Below are 25581 nucleotides of genomic sequence, written 5' to 3' on the forward strand. Positions count from 1 at the left end.
TTATACATGTATGTATGTATGTATGTATGTATGTATGTATGTATGTATGTATGTATGTATGTATGTATGTATGTATGTATGTAGGTAGGTAGGTAGGTAGGTAGGTAGGTAGGTAGGTAGGTAGGTAGGTAGGTATGTACAGTATGTATGCGGTGTGTAGGAAATGTCCACAGTGGCTGCATGGAAGGGTCTAACTCAGGTCTAACAGGTGGATAACATTCGAGGTGGGTGGAAAAAGTTGTTCTACTTATGTAAAAGTTACAATACTGCAATTAGGGATGCCGCTGATTAATCGATTTTACGATTAAACATCGGAGTCTCCAAAATCGAATCGAAAATCGGATTTTCTTTTTATTTATTTTTATTTTTTAATAGCCAAAATATAGGCTAATACGTAAGCTGCATAATATATCTAACATGTACCTTCATTAGAGTGGAGAATATAATCAAGTTGAGCAAAGCCACTCTTCTCTGCCCCTCTCTCTAACAGACACAGTTAACGATCGCTTGTTAAGTGCCTGCCAGACAGACAATCGGATGAAATGAAGGCAGGTGTAGAGTGACTAGTGAACTGAACATGTTCTCTTTATACTTCATACCAGCCCCTTATGAAACTACTTCTAATCCCTAAACTAATCCCTCCAAATCTGCTTAGCCAGGAGTAGCTGAACGCCCACCTGGCAGGAAGCACAATTTCACACCTCTCATGTACCCCCCCCACCCACCCCCCCAGCTCTCATGTACGCCAGCATCTTTGGCAACGTGTCGGCCATCATCCAGCGGCTGTACTCTGGCACGGCGCGCTACCACCTGCAGATGCTGCGCGTCAAGGAGTTCATCCGCTTCCACCAGATCCCCAACCCGCTGCGGCAGCGGCTGGAGGAATACTTCCAACACGCCTGGACGTACACCAACGGCATCGACATGAACATGGTACGTACCGCCAACGCGCCTGGACGTACACCAACGGCATCGACATGAACATGGTACGTACCGCTAACACGCCTGGACGTACACCAACGGCATCGACATGAACATGGTACGTACCGCCAACACGCCTGGACGTACACCGACGGCATCCACATGAACATGGTACGTACCACCAACACGCCTGGACGCACACCGACGGCATCGACATGAACATGGTACGTACCGCCAACACGCCTGGACGCACACCGACGGCATCGACATGAACATGGTACGTACCGCCAACAGGCCTGGACCTACACCGACGGCATCCACATGAACATGGTACGTACCACCAACACGCCTGGACGCACACCGACGGCATCGACATGAACATGGTACGTACCGCCAACAGGCCTGGACGTACACCGACGGCATCCACATGAACATGGTACGTACCACCAACACGCCTGGACGCACACCGACGGCATCGACATGAACATGGTACGTACCACCAACACGCCTGGACGTACACCAACGGCATCGACATGAACATGGTACGTACCGCCAACACGCCTGGACGTACACCGACGGCATCGACATGAACATGGTACGTACCGCCAACACGCCTGGACCTACACCAACGGCATCGACATGAACATGGTACGTATACCGCCAACACGCCTGGACCTACACCAACGGCATCGACATGAACATGGTACGTATACCGCCAACAGGCCTGGACCTACACCGACGGCATCGACATGAACATGGTACGTACCGCCAACACGCCTGGACGCACACCGACGGCATCGACATGAACATGGTACGTATACCGCCAACACGCCTGGACCTACACCAACGGCATCGACATGAACATGGTACGTATACCGCCAACACGCCTGGACCTACACCAACGGCATCGACATGAACATGGTACGTACCGCCAACACGCCTGGACCTACACCGACGGCATCGACATGAACATGGTACGTACCGCCAACACACCTGGACCTACACCGACGGCATCGACATGAACATGGTACGTACCGCCAACACACCTGGACCTACACCGACGGCATCGACATGAACATGGTACGTACCGCCAACACGCCTGGACGCACACCGACGGCATCGACATGAACATGGTACGTACCGCCAACACGCCTGGACCTACACCGACGGCATCGACATGAACATGGTACGTACCGCCAACACACCTGGACCTACACCAACGGCATCGACATGAACATGGTACGTACCGCTAACACGCCTGGACCTACACCAACGGCATCGACATGAACATGGTACGTACCGCCAACAGGCCTGGACCTACACCGACGGCATCGACATGAACATGGTACGTACCGCCAACACGCCTGGACGCACACCGACGGCATCGACATGAACATGGTACGTATACCGCCAACACGCCTGGACCTACACCGACGGCATCGACATGAACATGGTACGTATACCGCCAACAGGCCTGGACGCACACCGACGGCATCGACATGAACATGGTACGTACCGCCAACACACCTGGACCTACACCGACGGCATCGACATGAACATGGTACGTACCGCCAACACACCTGGACCTACACCGACGGCATCGACATGAACATGGTACGTACCGCCAACACGCCTGGACGCACACCGACGGCATCGACATGAACATGGTACGTACCGCCAACACGCCTGGACCTACACCGACGGCATCGACATGAACATGGTACGTACCGCCAACACACCTGGACCTACACCAACGGCATCGACATGAACATGGTACGTACCGCTAACACGCCTGGACCTACACCAACGGCATCGACATGAACATGGTACGTACCGCTAACACGCCTGGACCTACACCAACGGCATCGACATGAACATGGTACGTACCGCCAACACGCCTGGACGCACACCGACGGCATCGACATGAACATGGTGCGGGGAGGGGGGGGGTTACGACGGTTAGCGCAGACGACAGCTCTGCCCATGAGGGGCGCGACAATGCACGCGTAAAAAAAACTAACAAACCCTAAACAGAATCCAGGTCTGGCACCGTGCCCACGTAAATACGCTTGCGTTGTCGTCGCTGCCTCGACTTCTCCGCGCGTACAGACAAAAATAAGTGCAGGTCTCGTTGAAAATGAATTACTAGGCAAGCGACCTGCACTTTATCCCTTATACTACTAGTAGGAGGGGGCATACGGACGCCATAAGTGTGCCTGCAAAGTGGGGGGGAAACCGGTGCGTGTGTCCGTGCGTCCGTGGGAGATGGGAGTTTGCCCGCATCTCTTGGGGGGGAGGGTGGTGTTCCGTACAGTGTAACATCAAACTAACCACCGTCCCAGTGAATGTGTTGCTGTTTTTTTAACCCAAGCCTGCTCTCTCCCATCTGTTGATTTCGTCCGTACCATTCTTTGCCGAGCTGTAACAATCTTCTTCTTTCCCCTCGTGTGACATACTGTTCGGCCTTATGACCAACTGTCCCAACCATATTTTGGCCATATTTAGCACCCGTTTCCAACGCCATGGATGCATTGATAAGGGACAACATCACGTTTAATCGGAGCATCCGGTGCTCCATGCAGCCGAATACCCAATGTCTCCAAAACGTCGCAGTTTAACGTCTCGCACTGGAGACGGTTGCGGTAGGTCAGACGAAGTCCACTGCAGCATTCAATGCTCTGATTAAACATGATCTTTGTCCCTTTTGGACGCATCGGCGGCGTTCCAATCAGCTAACCGTAGCCCACTAACTGAACAGAAGCCGGAGTCGCGGCATCGGAGAGCTCCGCTCCGCGCTGCAGCGACCCCCGGCTTTCCTTCATGGCTCGATGCTGTGTCCATTCATGGTACTTATATGAGTTTGTCTTTTCCATGTCTTGCCTCATGCCATACGGAATGACCCCCCCCTCTCCCCCCAACCACGCCGGTAAGAACAGGAGGTACATGATGATGATGATGATGATGATGATGATGATGTGTTGAGCAGATAACCTGATGTTGATTTGATTAGAGGCCTGGTTCATAGCTGTGTCTGATGCTAGTGCTGCCTGTCACACTGCAGTGTTTCCCCTACACGCAACTAGCAGCGCTGTTGAAATTAAATGAAATGGTTTTGGTTTTTCCAGGTGCTTTGGAGGAAAAAAAAGCTACTGGATTTGCTAACTACCTCTAGTTGCTTTTTCATCATGGTAAGGACCCCCAAATTGACACTAGTTAGCCCTGCGGCCCCCCCATTTGAAAAGATGTTCCAGGGACCAGTGATTCTCAACCCATTTAGTTTCAAGGACCCCCAGTTTGACATGCATTCGTCTACGGACCCCCATTTAATGGTATTTCTTTCTATGGGACCTCCAATTTATATTGTAAAATCATAATGTTAATTTAACTCTGAGAGTGTACAAATGTGTACACTGTACAGTGTGAGTTGGCCTAGTTATAGCGCCACCGTGAGGCCGTTTTGAAAACTACGGGTCACAGGTTCTTCCTTGGCCAATATACCAATCTGTCTGGCGGTGCCTGAGATTTGCTACGGACGGACGGACGGACAGAGATGAAAAATGTCATTAAGTTAATAACAACCTTTTAATTAACCTGTTGCTGGTGCCGCAAGTTAATTCTGGAAAGAAAAAAAACAAACCTAGTATAATTGTAAGAGTGAATGACCGCTAAGATATTCTGCGCAGCTCCGCTGCTACGACTCCATGCTAGGGGGAACACTGCTCTGTGAGATGTTGGAACGTTTCCTCAGCGGTTTCAACACAACTGTCTTTTTCATTTTTACTCCCAGCAACGCATGCTGTTTGAGAGCTCTAGTCCTCAGTGTCCTTCACAATTAATGTTCACGTATTCGCCAACTATGTTGGCTTATTATTGCTGCCAGTGGTGGGAGAAAAAAAACTACTCGCATTCTCTACTTAACCCATTTTCAGGACAGGATCCCTTTTGGTGTTGTATGCAAAGCATTATGTTACACTGTAGCTATTGACTTAAGAAAAGAGGCCGCACGGCTCGTAGTCACGATGCTATAAACTTTAATAAACCAACGTTTCGGCAAGCAGGTTATTATATTTTAGCTATTGAAAATAGCAGATCTACAGGCTCATAGCTCGGCACCGAGTGCCGCGCTAAGAGCTTGTAGATCTGCTATTTGTTTTTTAATTTGTGAAAATGTGGTGCAAATCTATATTCTTTTCACAGCAAACGTTTTTTAACTCAAATCTTCGCTTCTGGGGGGATCCCCTGGAACAACATATTTTCAGATGGGGGTCGGCGGAAAATTCCATATATTTTTGGGGGTCCTTGACATGACAATGTTTGAGAAGGACTTGACAGAGAAACATTCCGAAAATTGTCAAAATTTAGAAGACATTTTGTAGAATCTGTTCTCAGGTCGAAATGGGTTTTAAGTAAATATATTTATAGTTATTTTCCACCACTGAGCTTACTACACACACAGATACTGTATTCTAAAAAACCAAGTATACTCTTTGGCCACGCTGTAGCTAGATTCACAGTTTCTGTACAGTGCATGCCGGCTACAGTTCCAACTAGATTAGCAGCACCGTCTGTCCTTCTGAGCACCAGTAGGCTTGGCATGAGGAACGCCCACACCCCTCACTTTGTTTTGCATGAACTCTGAATATCCAAAACTCAAATGCCAGGATATGTTATTGTTCACCATGATTGATGACAAAGAGAGAGTGAATCGTGCCTACCGTAGAGTTGTGGGCATGAGCTACGCTGGCACTGCGAGCCCTACCCACGCTCCGTGGGCCGCGGGAGGCTGGCTACGCTGGCACTGCCAGGCCTACCCTCCCTCCGTGGGCCGCGGGAGGCTGGCTACGCTGGCACTGCCAGGCCTACCCTCCCTCATGTGGACCGTGGGAGGCTGGCTACGCTGGCACTGCCAGGCCTACCCTCCCTCTGTGGGCCGTGGGAGGCTGATAGTGGCATCATGCTTGGCGATGGCGGCTCTATACATTTGCCAAATAATGCTGTTCAATCTCTCCTTTCCAAAACGTCTTCTGAATCTAGTCTGTAGGTTCTGTATTTGGGTCGGCTCTAGCTCTGGTCCAAGGCCTCAAGCTAGGGCTTCTCCTTTAAAGGGCCACTTCACCCCGTTTCGCAAACCAGATCTTGTATGTTTGACAAGAAACACGTTCCTCCATGTGTTTTGATGTGGGTAATGTGTTGATCAAAATCAACACAGTACAGTACAGTACAGTACAGTACAGTACAGTATGTCAAATCACTTCACCACTTTTCAACCTATCTTCATATAATTGGTCCTCACTAATGCTCATGATAAAATACCACCATTCTTTTGTGTCTCATCTGAAGCCGTCCACCAGTGACATCATCGTTAGGCAGATCTTTTTTTTTAATTAAAAATGCCCCCCCACAGAGGCTGACATTTACACACATTAAAAATCTCTGGACAATTCTGAACAATTTTTAACCTATGACCTTTGACCTTTAACCCTGATAAAAGTAAGTAAAATAACAGTAATATATGTTTTTTTGTGATCATTAGAATGTCTAGAACATGTTTTATTAATTATTGTGAAAGATATCCCCCAAATGCAAATTATTATTATTTATTTTTTTTATATATAATTATTATAAATGTGCATACAATTTGTAAAAAGTAGTAGTAAGGTTGAAATCTCTTTTTTGCAAGTAGAAATTAATCCGGGTTTTACAGGGTTAAAGGGCCACTTCTCTCCTTTTGCAACCAAATCTTATTTAAATGATGTTTGGGAGACAAACACTTTCCTGGGTTTTTATGTGGGTAATAATGTGTTTTTAGATATTTCAGTATTTCAAAGTGTCCATGGGCTCCATGATGTCATGGCCACTGGGCTCACTTACTTCCTGGACTCAGTAAGACAGCCCCTCCCCCTATCGACAAGGAGGAGCAGTGGACCAAAGCATTATGGGAATTGTAGTCCAGGAAGGAAGTAAGCCATTGGATACCATTGGAATCCATGGATTGGAATTCCCTCTATAAAAAAAAAGGAATTGTTCTATATGTTTTTAATATAACTACTATGTAAGAAGATATATAATTTAATTGTATTTCTTTTGACATCTGCCTGTAACATTCAGTAGGCCTATAGGAGAAGGTTTCACCAAGGCTCTGTCACCAGCTCTCAGGAACGTTGGTAAAGAAACTGATGAAACTAAAAGAAAACGGAACACTTTTGTGTTTGGAGTTTCTTTGAGTGTCTTTCATTCATTTTGTGTTTATAAAACGTGTCCTGTCTTGTTGTCTCCTGTCAGAACGTGACAAAACCCCCCCGTCCAGATCCAATGACTAGTATCAATCTATCTGGATATTGATCTTGGTCTTATGTCGACTGCAACCATTTCCGTTTTGAGGAGAAGGAAAACAACACAGCTGGCAATGATAGTATGCAAGTCGCCAGAACATGTGGTCAGGTTGACTCAACATGTGGTCAGGTTGACTCAAGCTTTTTGTCATTTTATTTTAACTTTAAAATACATTGCTCTGGTCGGTGGAGCTGCTGCTTTGGCTTTATTATTTTCATTAACATTAATATGAACCTTAATATGAACAAACGTCCACCAAAGCCTCAACCATTTTGCATTCTTACACTGTACAATCCCGTTTCATATAATTACATAACGTATATTTAGAATGCATGTCTTTATAACGTGTATTTTAACCACATGAATCCCCCAGGCCGTGTATAGTACCTATTCTGGGGGCACACATTTGGCAAAATCTTCAGGGGTAGAGTGGCCGGATGGTAACCGCAAGGTTCCCAGTTCGAACCCGGGCTCCCCCAGAGTTAGTGTCGAAGTGTCCTTGAGCAAAGACACTGAACCCCTAATAGCTCCTGATGTGCTGGTTGGTGCCTTGCCTGGTTTCCGCCGCCATCGGTGCATGAATGTGTGAATGTAATGCACAATCTATGTAAAGCGCCTTGGATAAAGGCACTATATAAATGCACCATTTACCATTTAAAATGGCACGGAGGGACTAAAGTATCCAGTAAGTGGGTTCATGTGGTGAATAATGTTCAGATCGAGTAAGCTATGAAACACTGATTGACTCAGATTCTACAGTGTAGGTTTCATCACGTCCACCAAATACTTTCTTTGACGCCTCCTTCCAAACTCTATACCACTTGTGCGAGGACGCGCTGTGATTGGCCTTTTGAGTGGCAGTCGGGGGGGAAAAACGCTCTCGCCGAGAACACGATTTACTATTTTCTATACCACTGCAGAGCCATAGAGTAAGACAGAGTTGCGACATTGAGGGGTCAGAACACCGAGTGCTGGATGGAGAGGGACGAGCTGGAGTTGGAAATACATTGTTTTCAACGAGAGGCGGCGCAAATATCAGCAATTCTAGGCAATGTGTGCAACATGACAACCGCTTTGAAGTATTGCACAGTGACAACTAAAGTCTCTGTAATGTTTGTCACTAAAACATGATCTAAAATAAAGGGATTTAAGATCATTAAAGCTGGGCTGTTGCCCCGAGTCCAGTGCATTTCTGCCTATACTTCCCGTCCAGGACTTTGTCACTCTTCGCTCTGCTCTTTGCCAATATTATAAGTAAGAAGAGCCTCCATTGGACTGAAGCCCCATGAAGTGAACGGGAGTTGTCGTAACTCTGTATAACTATGGCTCCGGGCCGCACAGGATGCGGGGCGTGGCTATATAAGCACAACCTGTATAGTGTTTGGAATGTCGCTGTATACTTTGACCGCGACGCGCGTCACTTCCCAGTTTGAGCGTAACCGATGGTTTCATGTTTCATGTGTGTGTGTGTGTGGCTCGCCTCTCTCTGCTGCCCCCTGCAGGTCCTGAAGGGTTTCCCCGAGTGCCTCCAGGCGGACATCTGCCTGCACCTCAACAAGAGCCTTCTGGAGGACTGCGCCGCCTTCCGAGGGGCCACCAAGGTACTGTAGATTTCAGTGGCGTGCACAGATAGACACCAGGGGGTGCTAGAGCGCCACCACCAAGGTACTGTTGATTTCCTCGACTAAAACTATAAGACGAAAGGTATTCGTCTATTACCTTTTTTACCACTGACGAAAACTAAATGGAAACGAAATGAAAACTGAACTACGAGGTCCAAAACCAAGGCTAAATATCCTGACAATTTCTTCAACAAATAAAAACTAAAATGGTCGGAAGGGACTAGTGGACAAGAGATCCAGTATAAGTCATTTTACATTTGGTTGCATGCTGAAAATCAGCCATTACGACGGCATCAAGGGCCTGCCAAAATACATTTTATACAACTGTAGATTTAGTCGACTAAAATATCATGCTATTAAGTCGACTAAAACTGGACTAACACTAAAACATTCCAGGTGACTAAAATGTGAAAAAAAAGAGACTTAACCCCTGGGCTACAATTAACGGAAAAAACTGATTATTGCTAAAAATACAAACCTCCCGTTCACGGAATTAACGGAATGACAATCAATATCAGTTATCGGGGGTTCAACAGAGCAAAGATTTATATTTTCCCGCTAATATCACTAATGTTGGATGTAATTTACCAAAAAACGGCCGAAATCCGCGTGATCGTGCGCTAACGTGCACGCGCGCCGTCTCTATGTGCGTCACTGTAAAAAATGTGATATTTTGCGATGTTTTGGGGTTGATTTGAGGTTAATTTGACTTAGATATGAAAAATATAGCATTAGCTTAGCAATCCGGACCAGCCAAGCTAGTGACTAGGGTCAAAATACTGCCGGATGTTGTTGATCGTTGAACCGGAAGTGACTTAGGAAGATTCGTCTATTTTGGCCAAAATCAGCATAATGGTGCGTTCCCGCCATCTGGTGGCAATTCGAGAGAATACACTGGCAAAAAAAAAAAAAAAAAAGAACATCTGTTCAAACCACCAGATCTTTCTTGTATGTTAAAACGATGAATTAAAAATATGCCAATTTGTTACCCAAACAAATAAATTGGGATTGGCAGTCCAAGGGTTAAGTCACTATAAAACTAAAATTGAATCATTTTCTCCCCCCCCCCATGCAGGGCTGCCTGCGCGCGCTGGCCATGCGCTTCAAGACCACCCACTCGCCCCCCGGAGACACGCTGGTCCACTCGGGGGACGTGCTGACCGCGCTCTACTTCCTCTCACGGGGCTCCATCGAGATCCTCCGGGACGACGTCGTCTTGGCCATATTGGGTGGGTGTAGGGGGGGGTGGGGGACGTGCGTGCGTGAACGTGCGTGCGTGTGTGTGGGTGTGTGTGAACATGCATGCACGAATGAATGAATGAATGCATGGGTGGGTGAGTGAGTGAGTTTATTATCCCATTCTGACCTGAGATCAGATTAAAAAAATGTCTGTTTGAAAATGACAGTTTTCTGATAAAGCTGTGTTTCTATGTCAGTCTTTCTTCAATTTTTCAAAAATAGCAGACCTACAAGCTCGTAGCGCGCCACTCGGTGGCGCGCTATGAGCTTGTAGATCTGCTATTTTTCAATAGCTAAAGCATAACATAACGCTAACACCAAAAGGGGTTCCCGCCCAAAATGGGTTATTTTGTCATGCCACGTTGGCCCCTCCCATGTATGTGATTATATTATTATTTTGTCATGCCACGTTGGCCCCTCCCAACAGAATGGTGTTGTACTGGAAAAATAGCAGATCTACAAGCTCACGAGCTATACAAGCTTGTAGATCTGCTATTTTCTTTTAAACGAAATGCTCAAGTGAAAGTACAAATACCTCAAAATTGTACTTAAGTGCAGTCTCTGAGTACATTTACTTTCCACCGCTGTGCATCGGGGAGCACTCGCTTGGCTATAATCCTCGTTTGAGCACGATTCTACAAATGTCTTTTGAAACCTGACAGTTTTCTGAAAAACCCATGTCATTCTCAAACATTTTCATGTCAACGACCCCCAAAATTATATGTAATAGAGGGTATGCGCATGCTTAAAGTGAATGGCACATCGAGTGGCAAATCGAGTGGCAAAGCAACAGGCAAAGTGAGTTTAACATTGTTTAACATTGTTTAATGCAATTAGATATGACTTTTCTGTGTGGATGTATATGGGCTGTCAAGGCCAGAAAGTAGTTTTTTGCCACTCAGTGGGCGTTCCTGCATAACTTCCTGGTTTGATGATGTCACGCGCATACCCAAACATTGTTGTTCCAGTTCGCTCTGAAAGAATATATTTTTTTCAAAAATAGCAGATCTACAAGCTCGTAGCGTGAGCTTGTAGATCTGCTATTTTTCAATGGCTAAAGTATAACATGAGGCTTAAAAACACCAAAAGGGGTTCCTGTCGCGTCCAGAATGAGTTAACGAGACCTTCATTGTTCACGCGGTCGATACGGTCCAGGGACACCCGTCGACACAACGAGGTCACGATGACTGAAGAAGCACCGCGGCGTTGCCAACGGTAGCTTTCAGAGCGACTCAGCAAATATCGCCTGCCATGGCTTGACAAATAGACCTGTATATACGCAGGGAGACAAAGAGACACATAAACCTGTATATACGCAGGGAGACAAAGAGACAAATAGACCTGTATATACACAGGGAGACAAAGACAAATAGTCCTGTACCCGAGGCTACATTCATCGCTCAAGCATATTGCTTCCACTGCTTCACTCAGCAGATGGCTGCTCAGATGACACACTTCTCCTCATGTGACTATAGTGACTATGCACGTGGCCAGCGAGAAATATACCTGCGCGTCTGGAAATGCATTTATCTCCTTTCCTTCCTTCCTTCCTTTCCTTCGACGTCCCCTCTCAGGCAAGAACGACATCTTCGGCGAGATGATGCACGTCTACAGCAAGCCGGGCAAGTCCAACGCGGACGTGCGCGCGCTCAGCTACTGCGACCTGCACACCATCCAGAGGGACGAGGTGCTGGAGGTCCTCGACATGTACCCCGAGTTCGGAGACCACTTCTTCAACAACCTGGAGCTGACCTTCGACCTCCGCGACTACAACGTCAAGGAGGTACAGTAGCTAATTACAACACCAAGGAGGTACAATTAGTCTCCCAATTGTTGTCTCCACCAGGCCGAAGGCATGGGGGGAGAGTATGTTTTGCACTCCGTCCGTCCGTGTGTCCGTCCGTGTGTGTGTCCGTGAGCAGCTAATCTCCGGCACCGTTAACCCGGTCGATGCCAAATTTTGCACACACACTCCCTGGATGCCAACGATGAACCTCTGCCCCAAAATTTCCAGAACGGCCTGTTATAGCGCCACCAGGAGGCCGCTTTGTGCAAAACAAGTTTTTGCACAGTACACCTACAGATTTTGTCCAAACATCGCGCAAATTGGTACACAGTCTCTCTAGTTCACATCTGGCTTTTAGAGCGCCACCAGGAGGCCGACTTTTGTAAAACACATTTTTGGATATTACTCCTCCGGATTTTGTCCAAAAATCCCGCAAATCGTTACACAGTATCTCCATAGTCATGTGCTCAAGACGGATGTGTCTGATATTTCATATTCCATCCTAATTGGCTAACATTGGCTTTCAGATTTTGCAGGATTGGCCTGTTTTGAACAAAAAGCCTCAAATCATGAACGCAGCGTGCAATATGACGTGAAATCTTTCACGCACTTTCCTACTAGGCTGAGGAATATAGCCCACCCATTTCACATTGGCCTGTTATAGCGCCACCAACAGGTGGATTGTGCATGCGTGCGATCAACACGGATCTGCACCATTTCCCATATTCCATCCTGATTGGCAAAGATTGGAACAAACAAACAAAAAACATGTTTATATTACTCCTAAACATTCCTATCCTCCTGGTGGAGACCTGTGCCCAGAAGGGCACTTTTTCTAGTTTCTATTGTTTAGTTTCCAATATGGCCGCAGCACCAGGAGGGGTTGGGGCGGAGGGTGGGGTTGATATATGCCCTTACTGAACTGCGTTCACACATTCTAGACACCCGTCTTGTGTCTGTCTTGTGTCTGTGTTTCATGGCCGCTCCAATGCATTTCCAATGGAAGCCCATATGGTTTGACCAAACATTTTGTTGGCAGAACATATCCATCAAAACTGTGTTCAGACACAAGTCAGGTGTCAGACACAAGGCAAGTGTCTTGAATGCAGCCCAGTGAGGGCATTATGTCAACCACGCCCCCTCACCTCCGCTCCACCCCCTCCTATGGTGCTGCGGCCATCTTGGAAACTAAACACAATATAAACAGTGGGAAGAAGGGTGGGGCCGAGAAAGGCCCTTCTTACAACGCCAAGGAGGTACAGTAGCTAATTCCTGAGGGTTGGGGGGATAAGCTTCACATGAGAGGGACCTTTGGACCTTTTTATAGTGACTTTTGAGAGTGCTTCAGCTAATAATCGAGGAACCTTCAGTAACTGCACTTAAATGTATTAATGTATTTCGAGACTGTCTCTAATTTAAAGATGCAGTTCTGGCCCGTGATTGTTGTACTGTTAATTATATCTGTGTGTGCGTGTGTGCGTGCGTGTGTGCGCATGCGTGTCTCTCTCTCCAGACCTCCCAGCCACCAGCCAGTGATTCGGACATGGAGGACAGCAGGTGTAGAAGACGGATGTCCTACGGTGTCTCCACAGGTCAGGGTGGGACAGACATGGTTCTCAAAGTGGGGTCCGGGGACCCCCAGGGGTCCTTGAGGTCCTACTTTGAATGGAGGTCTATGGGGGCAGTGTGCAAAATTCCTGGTGCTGGGGGTGACGGAGCCGTTGCCTAGCAACCGGGCCCAATGTTGGAAAGTAATTTTCGCTAAAATATTTAAAACTAATTAAAACTAATTAAGCAATATTATGTCAACATTTTAATTATATATTATCATATGTCACATGCTACTTAAACCTTAGATCTACAAGCTCATAGCGCAGCACTGAGTGTCGCACTATGAGCTTGTAGATCTGCAATTTTTTGAAAAATCGTGAAAATGTGGAGCACATCTTTGAATAAATGTTCTTTTCAACGTTTTTAACTCAAATCTTTGCTTCTGGGGGGTCCCTGGAACAACATATTTTCAGATGGGGGTCGGCGGCCAAATACATATAATCTTGGGGGTCCTTGACATGAAAATGTTTGAGAACCACTGATATAGAAACATGGGGTTTATGGGGTGCATAAAACTGTCAGGATTTAGAAGATATTTGTAGAATCGTGCCCACGTCTAAATGGGTTAATGGGAGTGAAGAAAACTCTTTTTTCAGTGTCGTAGAATAATACAATCGCATAGAAACATCACAATACATCAGAAGATCAGGAAAATAAAACCAAAGAATACAATACAATACAAGGTATACAAATTAACCCATTTTGACCTGACGTAAAAAGAAAAAGAGTCTTCTGAAAGAATATATATTCAAAGATTTGTGCTGCATTTTTACGATTTTTCTACGAGCTTGTAGATCTGCTATTTTTCAACAGCTAAAGTATAACATGATGCTTAAAACACCATAAGGGGTTCCCGCCCAGAATGGGTTAAAAAGCTAAAACTAATTTCAAATAAAAGCTAAAACTAATTTCAAAATGATCTAAGAACAGTTACACATTGTGGGGGGTCTGTGTGCTCACCAAGGTTTTAAAACGATGCTAGGGTACCAAAGGGGTCAATTCTAATGTATTTTGTAGTTCGTTCCATGTATTATTTGGGCCACAGAAGCTAAAGGCAGATTTACCTATACAGTTCAGAGTTAACTTTTTTTTTTTTTTTTTTTTTTTTTTTAAGATATTTTTTTGCGGCTTACGCCTTTATTGATTTTTTAAGGGATAGAAAGTAGGCTGACAGGAAACGGGAGAGAGATGGGGGGATGACATGCGGTAAAGGCCGTGTCGGGGTGCGGGAGTCGAACCCGCGGCACACCGCGACTGGATCACCAGTCCGGTGCCCAGACCGTTACGCTACGGCCTGGGCCCAGAGTTAACTTTTGGTACCTTGAATTTGGGTAAATTACCGTGACCGGGTGTGGTATAGAGCGTCGCAGTCCCTCCCCCTTTCAGAACAACGAGTGGCCCAGGAAATGAATCGCAATGCATTTTGACCATAGGCATTTCTTAAATTATTAATTTAAAGACCTTTTAAGCGTCGTACGAAGCCAACTCTTGTCGTGACAAATCATGACAACACACACAATATTTTGGACCAAACAAAGAATTAGAAAGTAGAAAAAAACACTTTATTTGTCGTTTTTCTTCTTTGTAATTATTTGTTTGGCCCGAAATATTGTGTGTGTTGTCATGATTTGTCACGACAAGAGTTGGCTTCGTACGACACTTAAAAGGTCTTTAAATGAATAAAGCACGAAATGTCTATGGGACAAATGCATTGCGATTCATTTCCTGGGCCACTCGTTGTTCTGAAAGGGGGAGGGACTGCGACGCTCTATAGGGTTCAGAGTCCCACTTCAGGAAAGATGAATCTCCAAGCATGGCTTAATACAAGAACAGGTGCCAATCCTTGGCTTAACGACCCTGTTCACGGTACAGCGGCCGTGCAGCTGTGTCCCGCCCATCGGCCTTCACGGGTTCTTTCTGCTTCCTAATCAATGAAGGAGGCTTGCCGGGCCGGCCGGCCGGCCGCCACGCTGAGAGCACGCCGTATCGACCTTATAGGTCTTGATTTAATCCATTCAGGACGGGGGTTTGAACCCCTTTTGGTGTTTTAAGCATAATGTTGTACTATAGCTGTTGGAAAAATAGCAGATCTACAAGCTCGTAGCTCGGCACTGGTCTGCTACTTTTGAAAGAATCGTGAAAATGTGACGCAAATCTTTGAATATATATCCTTTCAGAGCGAACGTTTTTAACTAAAATCTTTGCTTTTGTGGTGGTGGGGGGGTCCCTGGAACAACATATTTTCAGATGGGGGGTCCGCAGCCAAAAGAAAGATGCAGAACATTCTCAGGCCCCCCAGTGCTGACCCAACCGTTGTTTATTTAGTTTAACATCTATAACTCCAATTAAAAGTGATCTCCCTGACCCTGCTCAGCCTCCACCCCCCCCCGCCCCCCCCCCCCACACACACACACACACACACACACCCTTCTTTTTGAGGGGTGCTGGCCCCTCCTATATACAGCTTTCTGTCCTATCTCGTGTCACATTTTGCCATTGGACAATGGAAGGAGAATTTACGCCATACGCGTCTGAGCAAATCGACACGTCACGTCATCATGGTGTACCATTACAAGTGCGCCCCTCGCTTCACACGGGGGGGTGTGATTTTTATTTATTTATTGTAAGCATGACCGCTTCAGGGATAAACATTCAGGTCACAAAGGTTGCTTTAGCTATTTAAAAATAGCAGATATACAAGGGGGTCCCGCGGCCAAATACAGGTCCTCGACATGAAACACTGAGCACCACTGACATAGAAACATAGGTATTTCAGAAACATTGAGCACCACTGACATAGAAACATAGGTATTTCAGAAACATTGAGCACCACTGACATAGAAACATAGGTATTTCAGAAACATTGAGCACCACTGACATAGAAACATAGGTATTTCAGAAACATTGAGCACCACTGACATAGAAACATAGGTATTTCAGAAACATTGAGCACCACTGACATAGAAACATAGGTATTTCAGAAACATTGAGCACCACTGACATAGAAACATAGGTATTTCAGAAAACTGTCATGATTTAGAAGACATCTTTTAAATGTCGATGTCAGTGTAGGTTCCAAAGCCCGTGAAGCAGTAAGCTTGACTCCAAAAAATAATCCACGTCCACACGTCCATTGTAGTTTTAACGTTTTACTTGACAAAAAGTGTACAGAACAACAAACAATTAACATGTGCTACAAAAAAAGGTGTTCAAAAACGATTCTAAAATGGTCTAGTATGGTTTCTGAAGTGTCTTAGGCCTAATATTTTCCAACGTGGGTTAGTATTTCCAAAGTGGGTCAAACAACTGTAGCTGCTCTCAGGCTTCCAGCTCTGAACTAACTAAAAACCTGCTGGACACAGCTGCTGATAATGCACACTGAATTAACTGGCTTGCTGGCTTCTACTCCAATAGGCTGAATTCTTAATTGCTCTATTAACTCAGTTAAGACTCAGTTAGGCTGCACAAAATGTGTAATCAAGAAATGTCCTTCAATATAGTACACACAAATAAAATAACTCAAATACACTCATAGACATTTTCTGTTCTAAATATGGCTCTCACAGTCAGGCCTAAATGGGAGAAATGCTGATACATTGTAACTAGTTTGTCCTCCTCCAGGCGGGCACGGCAAGGAAGCGCCAGCGTCCACGACGACGACAACGACCTTCTGCAACAACAACAACGGCGGCAGCGGCGGCGGCAGGCGGAGGGAGCGGGAGCGCCAGCTCCACGCCGCCAGCTCCCAGACGGCCTCCGCCTGCCGCCCCGCACCCCCCAGGATGAGGAGGAGGAGGAGGAGGGGGGGGGACCCCCGGGTCTCCACAGAGGAGCAGGAGGAGGAGGAGGATGGGGAGGAGGCCGACGAGGAGGAGGAGGAGGAGGAGGAGGAGGAGGGGAGGGTGGAGGAGGAGGAGGAGGAGCAGCAGCGGCCGCTGTGTTCGGGCCTTCCGCTGGTCTACCCGACGGTGAAGGACCACCCTGCTGCTGCCACCGCGGCGGCGGCCCTGGGGCAGAGTGGCGCCGCCCTACTGGACACTCAGGGTGGAGACAGAGAACAGAGAGGTGAGAGAGAGACACACCGCAGGGCTCTTTATTCGGCCACGCTAAACCCTTTATCCCTAAACTATACTTTGCCGCGACAGGCCAACAGCACACACACCAAGGCCCGCCCCCGCTCGATCATGATTGGCGGAAGGCCCCTCTCTATCCTGATTGGATGAAGGCTGGGCCACCTAGACAAAAACGAAACCTAAGGTTTTTTGACCCCAGGGGCTAACTGCGGACAGGGAGGAACTCCTTATATGGTCAGCACACTCTATAGTAGGGAGGATTTAGCCCCTCCTATATACAGCTTTTGTCATCCACACGTTTCAATATTTGCCACCGACAATGAATGGAGAAATAAGGTCAAATATCTGCCAAATATGACGTAAATTTGTGGCGACACAAACATTAAATCCCATTGACAATGAAGGGGAAATGTACGTTATGTAGACATGTAGCAAATCGGCTATAACCAATCACATTAATTCAGTTGTTCATGAGACGATGTATGATGATAAGAGCACCCCTCACTTCATCACAGTTGTGATTTTTATATTTTTAAACATTTTTGAATATGTTAAAATCATCATATCATCATCATCATCAATGTCATCATACTATAATTCAGTCAATGTCTGTGTGTCTGTCTGTCACTGTGACTGCCATAGCTCCTCACTACCTGCACCAATCACTCCCATTTGACACATTAATGATTAATAATGAATTTATTAGTGAATTAAAAAAGCGAAAACGCACCCAGGGCAAATATCTCACAACTGGTAAGGTCTAGTAAGTTGAATTACGGTATTCAAAAATGTTTTCAGTCGGTATGTCTGACCAAAGTGACGGAGATGGGAACATCTGGTTGTCAGTGATGGAAAGTACATTGTACCTAAATACTGTACTTATAGCTTTGGATTTAAGAAAGTATCAAACACGTGTAAATTAATTACTTAGAGGTACTTCCGGAGTCTATACGGGATGCAAAAAGTGAATACAAATGTGACTCTGATCTGTCCAGCAGTTATACTTTGTTATGCTTCCTCCTGAATCGCATCGACAGTCGGAAAGCATTTCAAATCCATCATTCCCCCCCCAGTCACGTCAATCACTTTGTTTATCCCATTCTGAACGGGAACCCATTTTGGTGTTAGCATCATGTCGTGCTTTAGCTATTGAAAAATAGCAGATCTACAAGCTCATAGCGCGCCACCGAGTGGCGCGCTACGAGCTTGTAGGTCTGCTATTTTTTGAAAAATCGAAGAACGACTGACATTTTTAGAATCTGATCTCAGGTCAGAATGGGTTAATCAGACCAGTGTGTGTCCAGTGGAAACCTCGTATGAATCTGATCTCAGGTCAGAATGGGTTATTTCTCGGGCTTCCTTCCTTCCTCCCTCCCGTGGAGGCGAGGCTGACATTTCCAGCGACACGCTGGTCGTCCTGCGGCCGCCGCGCCGGCGCTACGGATCAATACCGCCGTCCTCGACACAAATCACATTATGCTGTTGAGCTGAATTAATGGATTCTGCCACCAAATCATCACAGTCTGAAACACGCTGCGGTGAGGAGGTAGAGACCAGTGGTGAGCTTGTAGATCTGTGAAGGTAGAAACTAGTGGTGAGCTTGTAAATCTGTGGAGTATAGAAACCAGTGGTGTTGTCATATTATTGGCTGCATGTTGTATGACATCATGTTACGATGTAGCGTAGTGTAATCATCAGTGGTGGAAAAAGTACTCAATTGTTTTACTTAAGTAAAAGTACCAATACTGCAATTTAGAACTACTTCGTTACAAGTAAATGTACGGAATTGAAAATGTACTTGAGTAAAAGTACACCAAGTATCGGCATAAAAATGTACTTAAAGTACTAAAAGTTTTATTCATATTGCAGAATGTTCACAAGTTCAAAATGTGTAGAACATCTACTGAAAATAGCCGATCTACAAGCTCTCCACTGGTCTCTACGTCCTCAGCACTGCAGTGTGTTTCAGACTGTGATGATTTGGTGGCAGAATCTTCTAATAAACCTTTTTTAAGTTAACTATAAACACATTTACATTTACTTTAAAAATGGTTTATTTAGCTTCCTTTCCTACACCATGGACGAGACGTTTGGAGCCTGTCGGCTCTTCATCAGATGGATTCTGACGTCGGCCCGCCACCTGGTTTTTAGCTAGTGGATGTGTGCGCTTTATTGTGTGTGTGTGTGTGTGTGTGGGTGTGTGTGTGTGTGGTGTGTGCGCGGCGTGTGCGTGCGTGCAGACCTCCACACAGACTCGTGGCCGTGTGACAGACCAGGGGAGGCTGCAGAGGACCCGGCCCGCTGTCGGGACGCCGTGGCTGGGGATGAGGACAGTGACACCGACCTCACCTACGGGGAGCTGGAGCAGCGTCTGGACCTGTTACAGGAGCACCTCAACAGGTCAGTGGACCTGTTACAGGAGCACCTCAACAGGTCAGTGGACCTGTTACAGGAGCACCTCAACAGGTCAGTGGACCTGTTACAGGAGCACCTCAACAGAGCATGTGAGCGGAGCGGAGCGGCCGATAATTCCGCTCTTCGCTCTCGGCGGCTTTTGTTACACTCGCTCCGCGCTCACGTTCATCTCCCCCCACGCCGCTCCTCGCTCGCTCAGCGCTCACCTTCATTTACGCACGGAGCGCTCCCCGCTCCGTGCTCGCTCCGAGGCTACACTCAGATGCCCGCTCCGCTCAGCAGAAAGAAATGACGGGGGAAAAAATAAAATGCTGTTTTCCTGAAATTGGCTAATTAAACCTGAAGGCCTTCGTTTCAGACCGCATGTTGCAGCAACATGCAGTCTTCTTTGGAGCATGATGTAAATTAGCCGTGCCGTGTGCATTGAGCGGCTCGGAGCGGAGGACAGTTCTCGCTCCGGAAGTCAATCTGACACATTTAAAAACCCGCTCCGCGCTCACGTCAAAATCCCCCCGCTCCGCTCCGCGCTCGCTCCGCGCTCCGCTCCGCTCACATGCTCTGGTGCGGAATATGCCAAAAGTAGCGTGATTTTGTCGGGCCTTTAGAAAAAGATTTACCCGGGCCGTGCATAATCTGCACCATGCTGGGTCATTTGGCTGATTAAATGATGCGTAAATTATGCGATCACATGAACGCATTTCTCTTGTCTAAAAGTAACTAATTACATGTACAATGTAATTATGCCTACAAGTACAATTTTATGCCTATTTGTGGCTGTGCTGTACGTCTATTTCCAATTTTCAAAATACTTTGACTTCTCAGAGGCATTGTGGTGCAGAGCTAGCCTGGTTAATAAACCAGACTAATATCGCACGGATCCGCGGGATATTAGTCTGGGGAGGCTCAGCTTGGATTTCATTTCCAGGGAAACATTTTCTCTTTGACGCAATTGGTCAGAGCTACTGTCAGTCAAAGGTCTCAAGCATTGAACGTCACTGTACCAAAGCCCGCCCATATTGCATACCGTGTCCCTATTGGGCGCACACGTTTTCGTGTGTAGAAAATGGGCGTACAATTGAGCCTCTCCAGACCGAAATCCGCCGGTAGGCAATTTTTTTTTGCCAACGGCTGATTCGGTCTGGTTTATTAACCAGGCTAGTGCAGAGCGACACATTGTGAGCTTTGTTAGATCTGCTATTTTCAAATGATCTAATTTAGACTAATTTAGACGTTTAACTTGATAATGAATTCTGCATAAATGAGTACTTTCTATGAGTACTACTCTTTGATATCAATACTTTTGTACTTTTACTGAAGTACATTTTGAATTCCAGACTTTTACTTGTAACAGAGTATTTCTCCTTTGATTGATTGATTGATTGAAATCTTTATTAACAGTTTGTAGAATTTACAGTACATTTTAAGCACAAACTCAATACAAAGACTGTCAACTGTGAGTGGACGACCCAATTAAGCATTACACTTGTTTACAACAGGGTCCACATTGTTCAATTCATCAAAACATTTAAGGACATACAAACATTTAGAGACATACAAATAGACATTTCTCTGTAGGTAAAGAACAGAACAGGAATTCATCATATGGGAAGCAAAAAAGGGAAAATATACAATATACAGTGAGGGAAAATGGGGTGGGGGGGTGGGGGGGATTCAGATTTTACAGAGGCCAGTTTCGAATTGCAGCCGTCCGTAGGTGCCCTTTGAGAGCGGTTTTGAAGGAGTCAAGGGATTCACATGTCTTAATGACTGTTGGTAGGGCGTTCCACATTTTGGTGGCATAGGAGCGAAAAGAATTTAGTCCCTTGTTTGTGCCGAATCTGGGTTGTACATGGTTCGTTGCACTCCCTCTGGTGTTGTGGGTGTGGACTTCGTTTACATTAAGGAAGTATTTAGACAGGTACATGGGTATCTTGGTGGTGTATCGAATCTTGTGGACCAGACCCATTGCAAGATGCTGTACTCTGTCGTCGACCCTAAGCCATCCCAGCCTGTCAAAGTGGGCAGGGGTGAGGTGGGTTCGGGGCGTGAGGCCAAGTAGGAGCCTGACCAGTTTGTTTTGAGAGGTCTGGAGCCTTGTTTTAAGGGCCTTTGAGGTGCTGTGGTACCAAGAGGTGGATGCATAGTCAAAGAAACATTGTACGAGGGCTCCTGTTAAGGTCTTCAAGGTGGTTTTGCTGACCAGTGAGGAGATCCTGTAAAGGAATCTTGTTCTTTGATTGACTTTTTTGATTACGTTGGTGGCCATTTTATCACCGGAAAGATTGGCCTCCAGGATGGAACCTAGGTAGGTAATTTCATCTTTTCGTGTGATAATATTGTCACCGACTCTAACCAAGAAGCCATCTGCCTTGCTGAGTTTACTATTTGATCCGAAGAGGATGGATTCAGTTTTTCCCAGGTGTAAGGATAGTTTGTTATCAGCGAGCCAGGTGCAGATTCTACCGAGTTCAGAGCTGAGGGTCTTTTCAACCTGCAGTTTGTTCCTGTCCGAGACCAGCAGTGCTGAGTCATCTGCGAACAGGAACAAGTTGCAGTCACAAGCTGAAGTCATGTCGTTAACATAAATTAGGAACAGTAAAGGCCCTAGTATGCTTCCTTGTGGGACGCCACAGCTCACTGGGAGGGGAGGGGACAGTGTTCCGTTCACCTCCACCATCTGTTCTCTCCCCTCCAGGTAGGATTGCATCCAGCTCACTGATGTGCTATCAAAACCAATAGCTTTAAGCTTGTTAACCAGTATGGAGTGGTTCACGGTGTCAAAAGCCTTTTGGAGGTCCAGCATGACCATGCCGCAGTATTTTCCAGCATCCACCTCGTGTTTGATGTGGTCGCTCAAATAGAGGAGGCATGTGTCAGTGGAGTGGGATGTTCTGAAACCAGATTGGAACTCGTACAGCAATTTATTAGTGGCAAGATACTTTTCAACCTGTTCATAGACTATTTTTTCCATCACTTTCGAGTATTGATACTTAAGTAACACACGTATAAGTTTTCCTCCACTCAGGGCTGGACTGGGATAAAAATTCGGCCAGTCATTTTCGCGCAAATTTGGCAGCAGAAAGTCTACCGCCCGCTCCGTCGAGGCACACACAAACAAGCCCCTAATACCACCACTTTTACAGAACAACATAAATGATACAAACCAACAGACAACTACACAACGGGTGACCAGATGTCCCTCTTTGCGTGGGACAGTCCCTCATTTCCAAGACTTTTCAGGCGTCCCACAAATTGAGACCCTGTCTGTCCCACATTGTGACTGGCAGGCAAATGCATCGGTGTTCAAATGCCCTAATAGTTTAGTCCCCTAATAGTTGGCCTTCTGTTGTAAAGCTCTCTCGTTGTCTCTTCCTGCAAGATGTGTTAAAATAGCATAAAAATAGAATGAAGCATGATTTTAAACAAAATGTGAGACACCAGAGGAGTGTATAAATGAGAGCCAATAGGCCATATATTCGAATATGATGCCAAGGCATTTAATAGCAACTCAAGTAGTAAGTTGCTAACCCTGTACTCCAGTAACGCTTGTGTGGGACAAGTGGGACGGGTTCCCCCCATCCCACTTGTCCCACACAGGCGATACTTCTGTCCCTCAAATGAACAGTTTGGATCTGGTCACAACCCTTTTGTTGCTCTCACAAGAATAATGCTGGCAAAACTTCGTTTAAAACACAGTTTTAGGAGAGGGGGGGGGGGGCGACTTTGTTAAAATGCAGTTTTAGGAGAGGGGGGGGGGGCGACTTTGTTAAAATGCAGCAGAAGGCCCTTTGTCTCGGCTGTCAGACCCTTCCTTATACTGCTGGATGTCTTTATCGATCTGTCACCCCCCCCCCCCCCCTCTATATTCTGTCTCTTCAGTTGAACCACTTCACCTTGTTTTATCTCTGCCTCTCCAGACCTCCCTCTCCATTATTCAGACAAATTGGCTGCATTGATTTAAGAGACAGACAAACAGGCGCACCAGAAACGAATAGAAACCAGCTGTCATTTGCATTTACACTGTTTGTAAGTCAACGTCAGTACTCAAGTCAAAGTATAGATAAGACTACTGCTTGTCAAATATTACTCGGACTACAAGGTAAAGTTGCTCTCACTAATTTTTTTCTCATAGGAGGGCCGTGGGCAGTTCAGAAACCAGTCTGTCTCTCATAGGAGGGCTGTGGGGAGTTCAGAAACCAGTCTGTCTCATAGGAGGGCTGTGGGCGGTTCAGAAACCAGTCTGTGTCTCATAGGAGGGCTGTGGGCATTTCAGAAACCAGTCTGTCTCTCATAGGAGGGCTGTGGGCAGTTCAGAAACCAGTCTGTGTCTCATAGGAAGGCTGTGGGCAGTTCAGAAACCAGTCTGTGTCTCATAGGAGGGCTGTGGGCAGTTCAGAAACCAGTCTGTGTCTCATAGGAAGGCTGTGGGCAGTTCAAAAACCAGTCTGTGTCTCATAGGAGGGCTGTGGGCAGTTCAGAAACCAGTCTGTGTCTCATAGGAGGGCTGTGGGCAGTTCAGAAACCAGTCTGTGTCTCATAGGAAGGCTGTGGGCAGTTCAGAAACCAGTCTGTGTCTCATAGGAGGGCTGTGGGCAGTTCAGAAACCAGTCTGTGTCTCATAGGAAGGCTGTGGGCAGTTCAAAAACCAGTCTGTGTCTCATAGGAGGGCTGTGGGCAGTTCAGAAACCAGTCTGTGTCTCATAGGAGGGCTGTGGGCATTTCAGAAACCAGTCTGTCTCATAGGAGGGCTGTGGGCAGTTCAGAAACCAGTCTGTGTCTCATAGGAAGGCTGTGGGCAGTTCAGAAACCAGTCTGTGTCTCATAGGAGGGCTGTGGGCGGTTCAGAAACCAGTATGTGTCTCATAGGAGGGCTGTGGGCAGTTCAGAAACCAGTCTGTGTCTCATAGAAGGGCTGTGGGCAGTTCAGAAACCAGTCTGTCTCATAGGAGGGCCGTGGGCAGTTCAGAAACCAGTCTGTGTCTCATAGGAGGGCTGTGGGCGGTTCAGAAACCAGTCTGTGTCTCATAGGAGGGCTGTGGGCAGTTCAGAAACCAGTCTGTGTCTCATAGGAAGGCTGTGGGCAGTTCAGGAAACCAGTCTTTCTCATAGGAGGGCTGTGGGCAGTTCAGAAACCAGTCTGTCTCACACAGGAGGGGCTGTGGGCGGTTCAGAAACCAGTATGTGTCTCATAGGAGGGCTGTGGGCAGTTCAGAAACCAGTCTGTGTCTCATAGGAGGGCTGTGGGCTGTTCAGAAACCAGTCTGTGTCTCATAGGAGGGCTGTGGGCGGTTCAGAAACCAGTCTGTGTCTCATAGGAGGGCTGTGGGCACTTCAGAAACCAGTCTGTCTCACACAGGAGGGCTGTGGGCGGTTCAGAAACCAGTATGTGTCTCATAGGAGGGCTGTGGGCAGTTCAGAAACCAATCTGTGTCTCATAGGAGGGCTGTGGGCAGTTCAGAAACCAGTCTGTCTCATAGGAGGGCTGTGGGCAGTTCAGAAACCAGTATGTGTCTCATAGGAGGGCTGTGGGCAGTTCAGAAACCAGTCTGTCTCATAGGAGGGCTGTGGGCAGTTCAGAAAC

At 46.6% G+C, this 25581-nt stretch overlaps 1 protein-coding gene across 1 annotated transcript in view; it reads left to right on the forward strand.

Moving 5' to 3' along the window:
* Positions 1 to 25581, forward strand: part of LOC310854002 (voltage-gated inwardly rectifying potassium channel KCNH7-like) — a gene marked incomplete at both ends in the record, with an annotated part of 138835 nt that overhangs the window by 109300 nt on the left and 3954 nt on the right. The window contains 7 exons of the mRNA XM_083758476.1: positions 734 to 933; positions 8757 to 8855; positions 9952 to 10105; positions 11690 to 11898; positions 13415 to 13493; positions 17134 to 17577; positions 19826 to 19985. Of these exons, the coding sequence (XP_083614602.1) occupies positions 734 to 933; positions 8757 to 8855; positions 9952 to 10105; positions 11690 to 11898; positions 13415 to 13493; positions 17134 to 17577; positions 19826 to 19985 (1345 nt within the window). The remainder of the gene's footprint in view (positions 1 to 733; positions 934 to 8756; positions 8856 to 9951; positions 10106 to 11689; positions 11899 to 13414; positions 13494 to 17133; positions 17578 to 19825; positions 19986 to 25581) is intronic.

Source organism: Protomyctophum parallelum (genome assembly GCF_964188405.1).
Source record: "Protomyctophum parallelum genome assembly, chromosome: 23".
Classification (NCBI taxonomy): domain Eukaryota; kingdom Metazoa; phylum Chordata; class Actinopteri; order Myctophiformes; family Myctophidae; genus Protomyctophum; species Protomyctophum parallelum.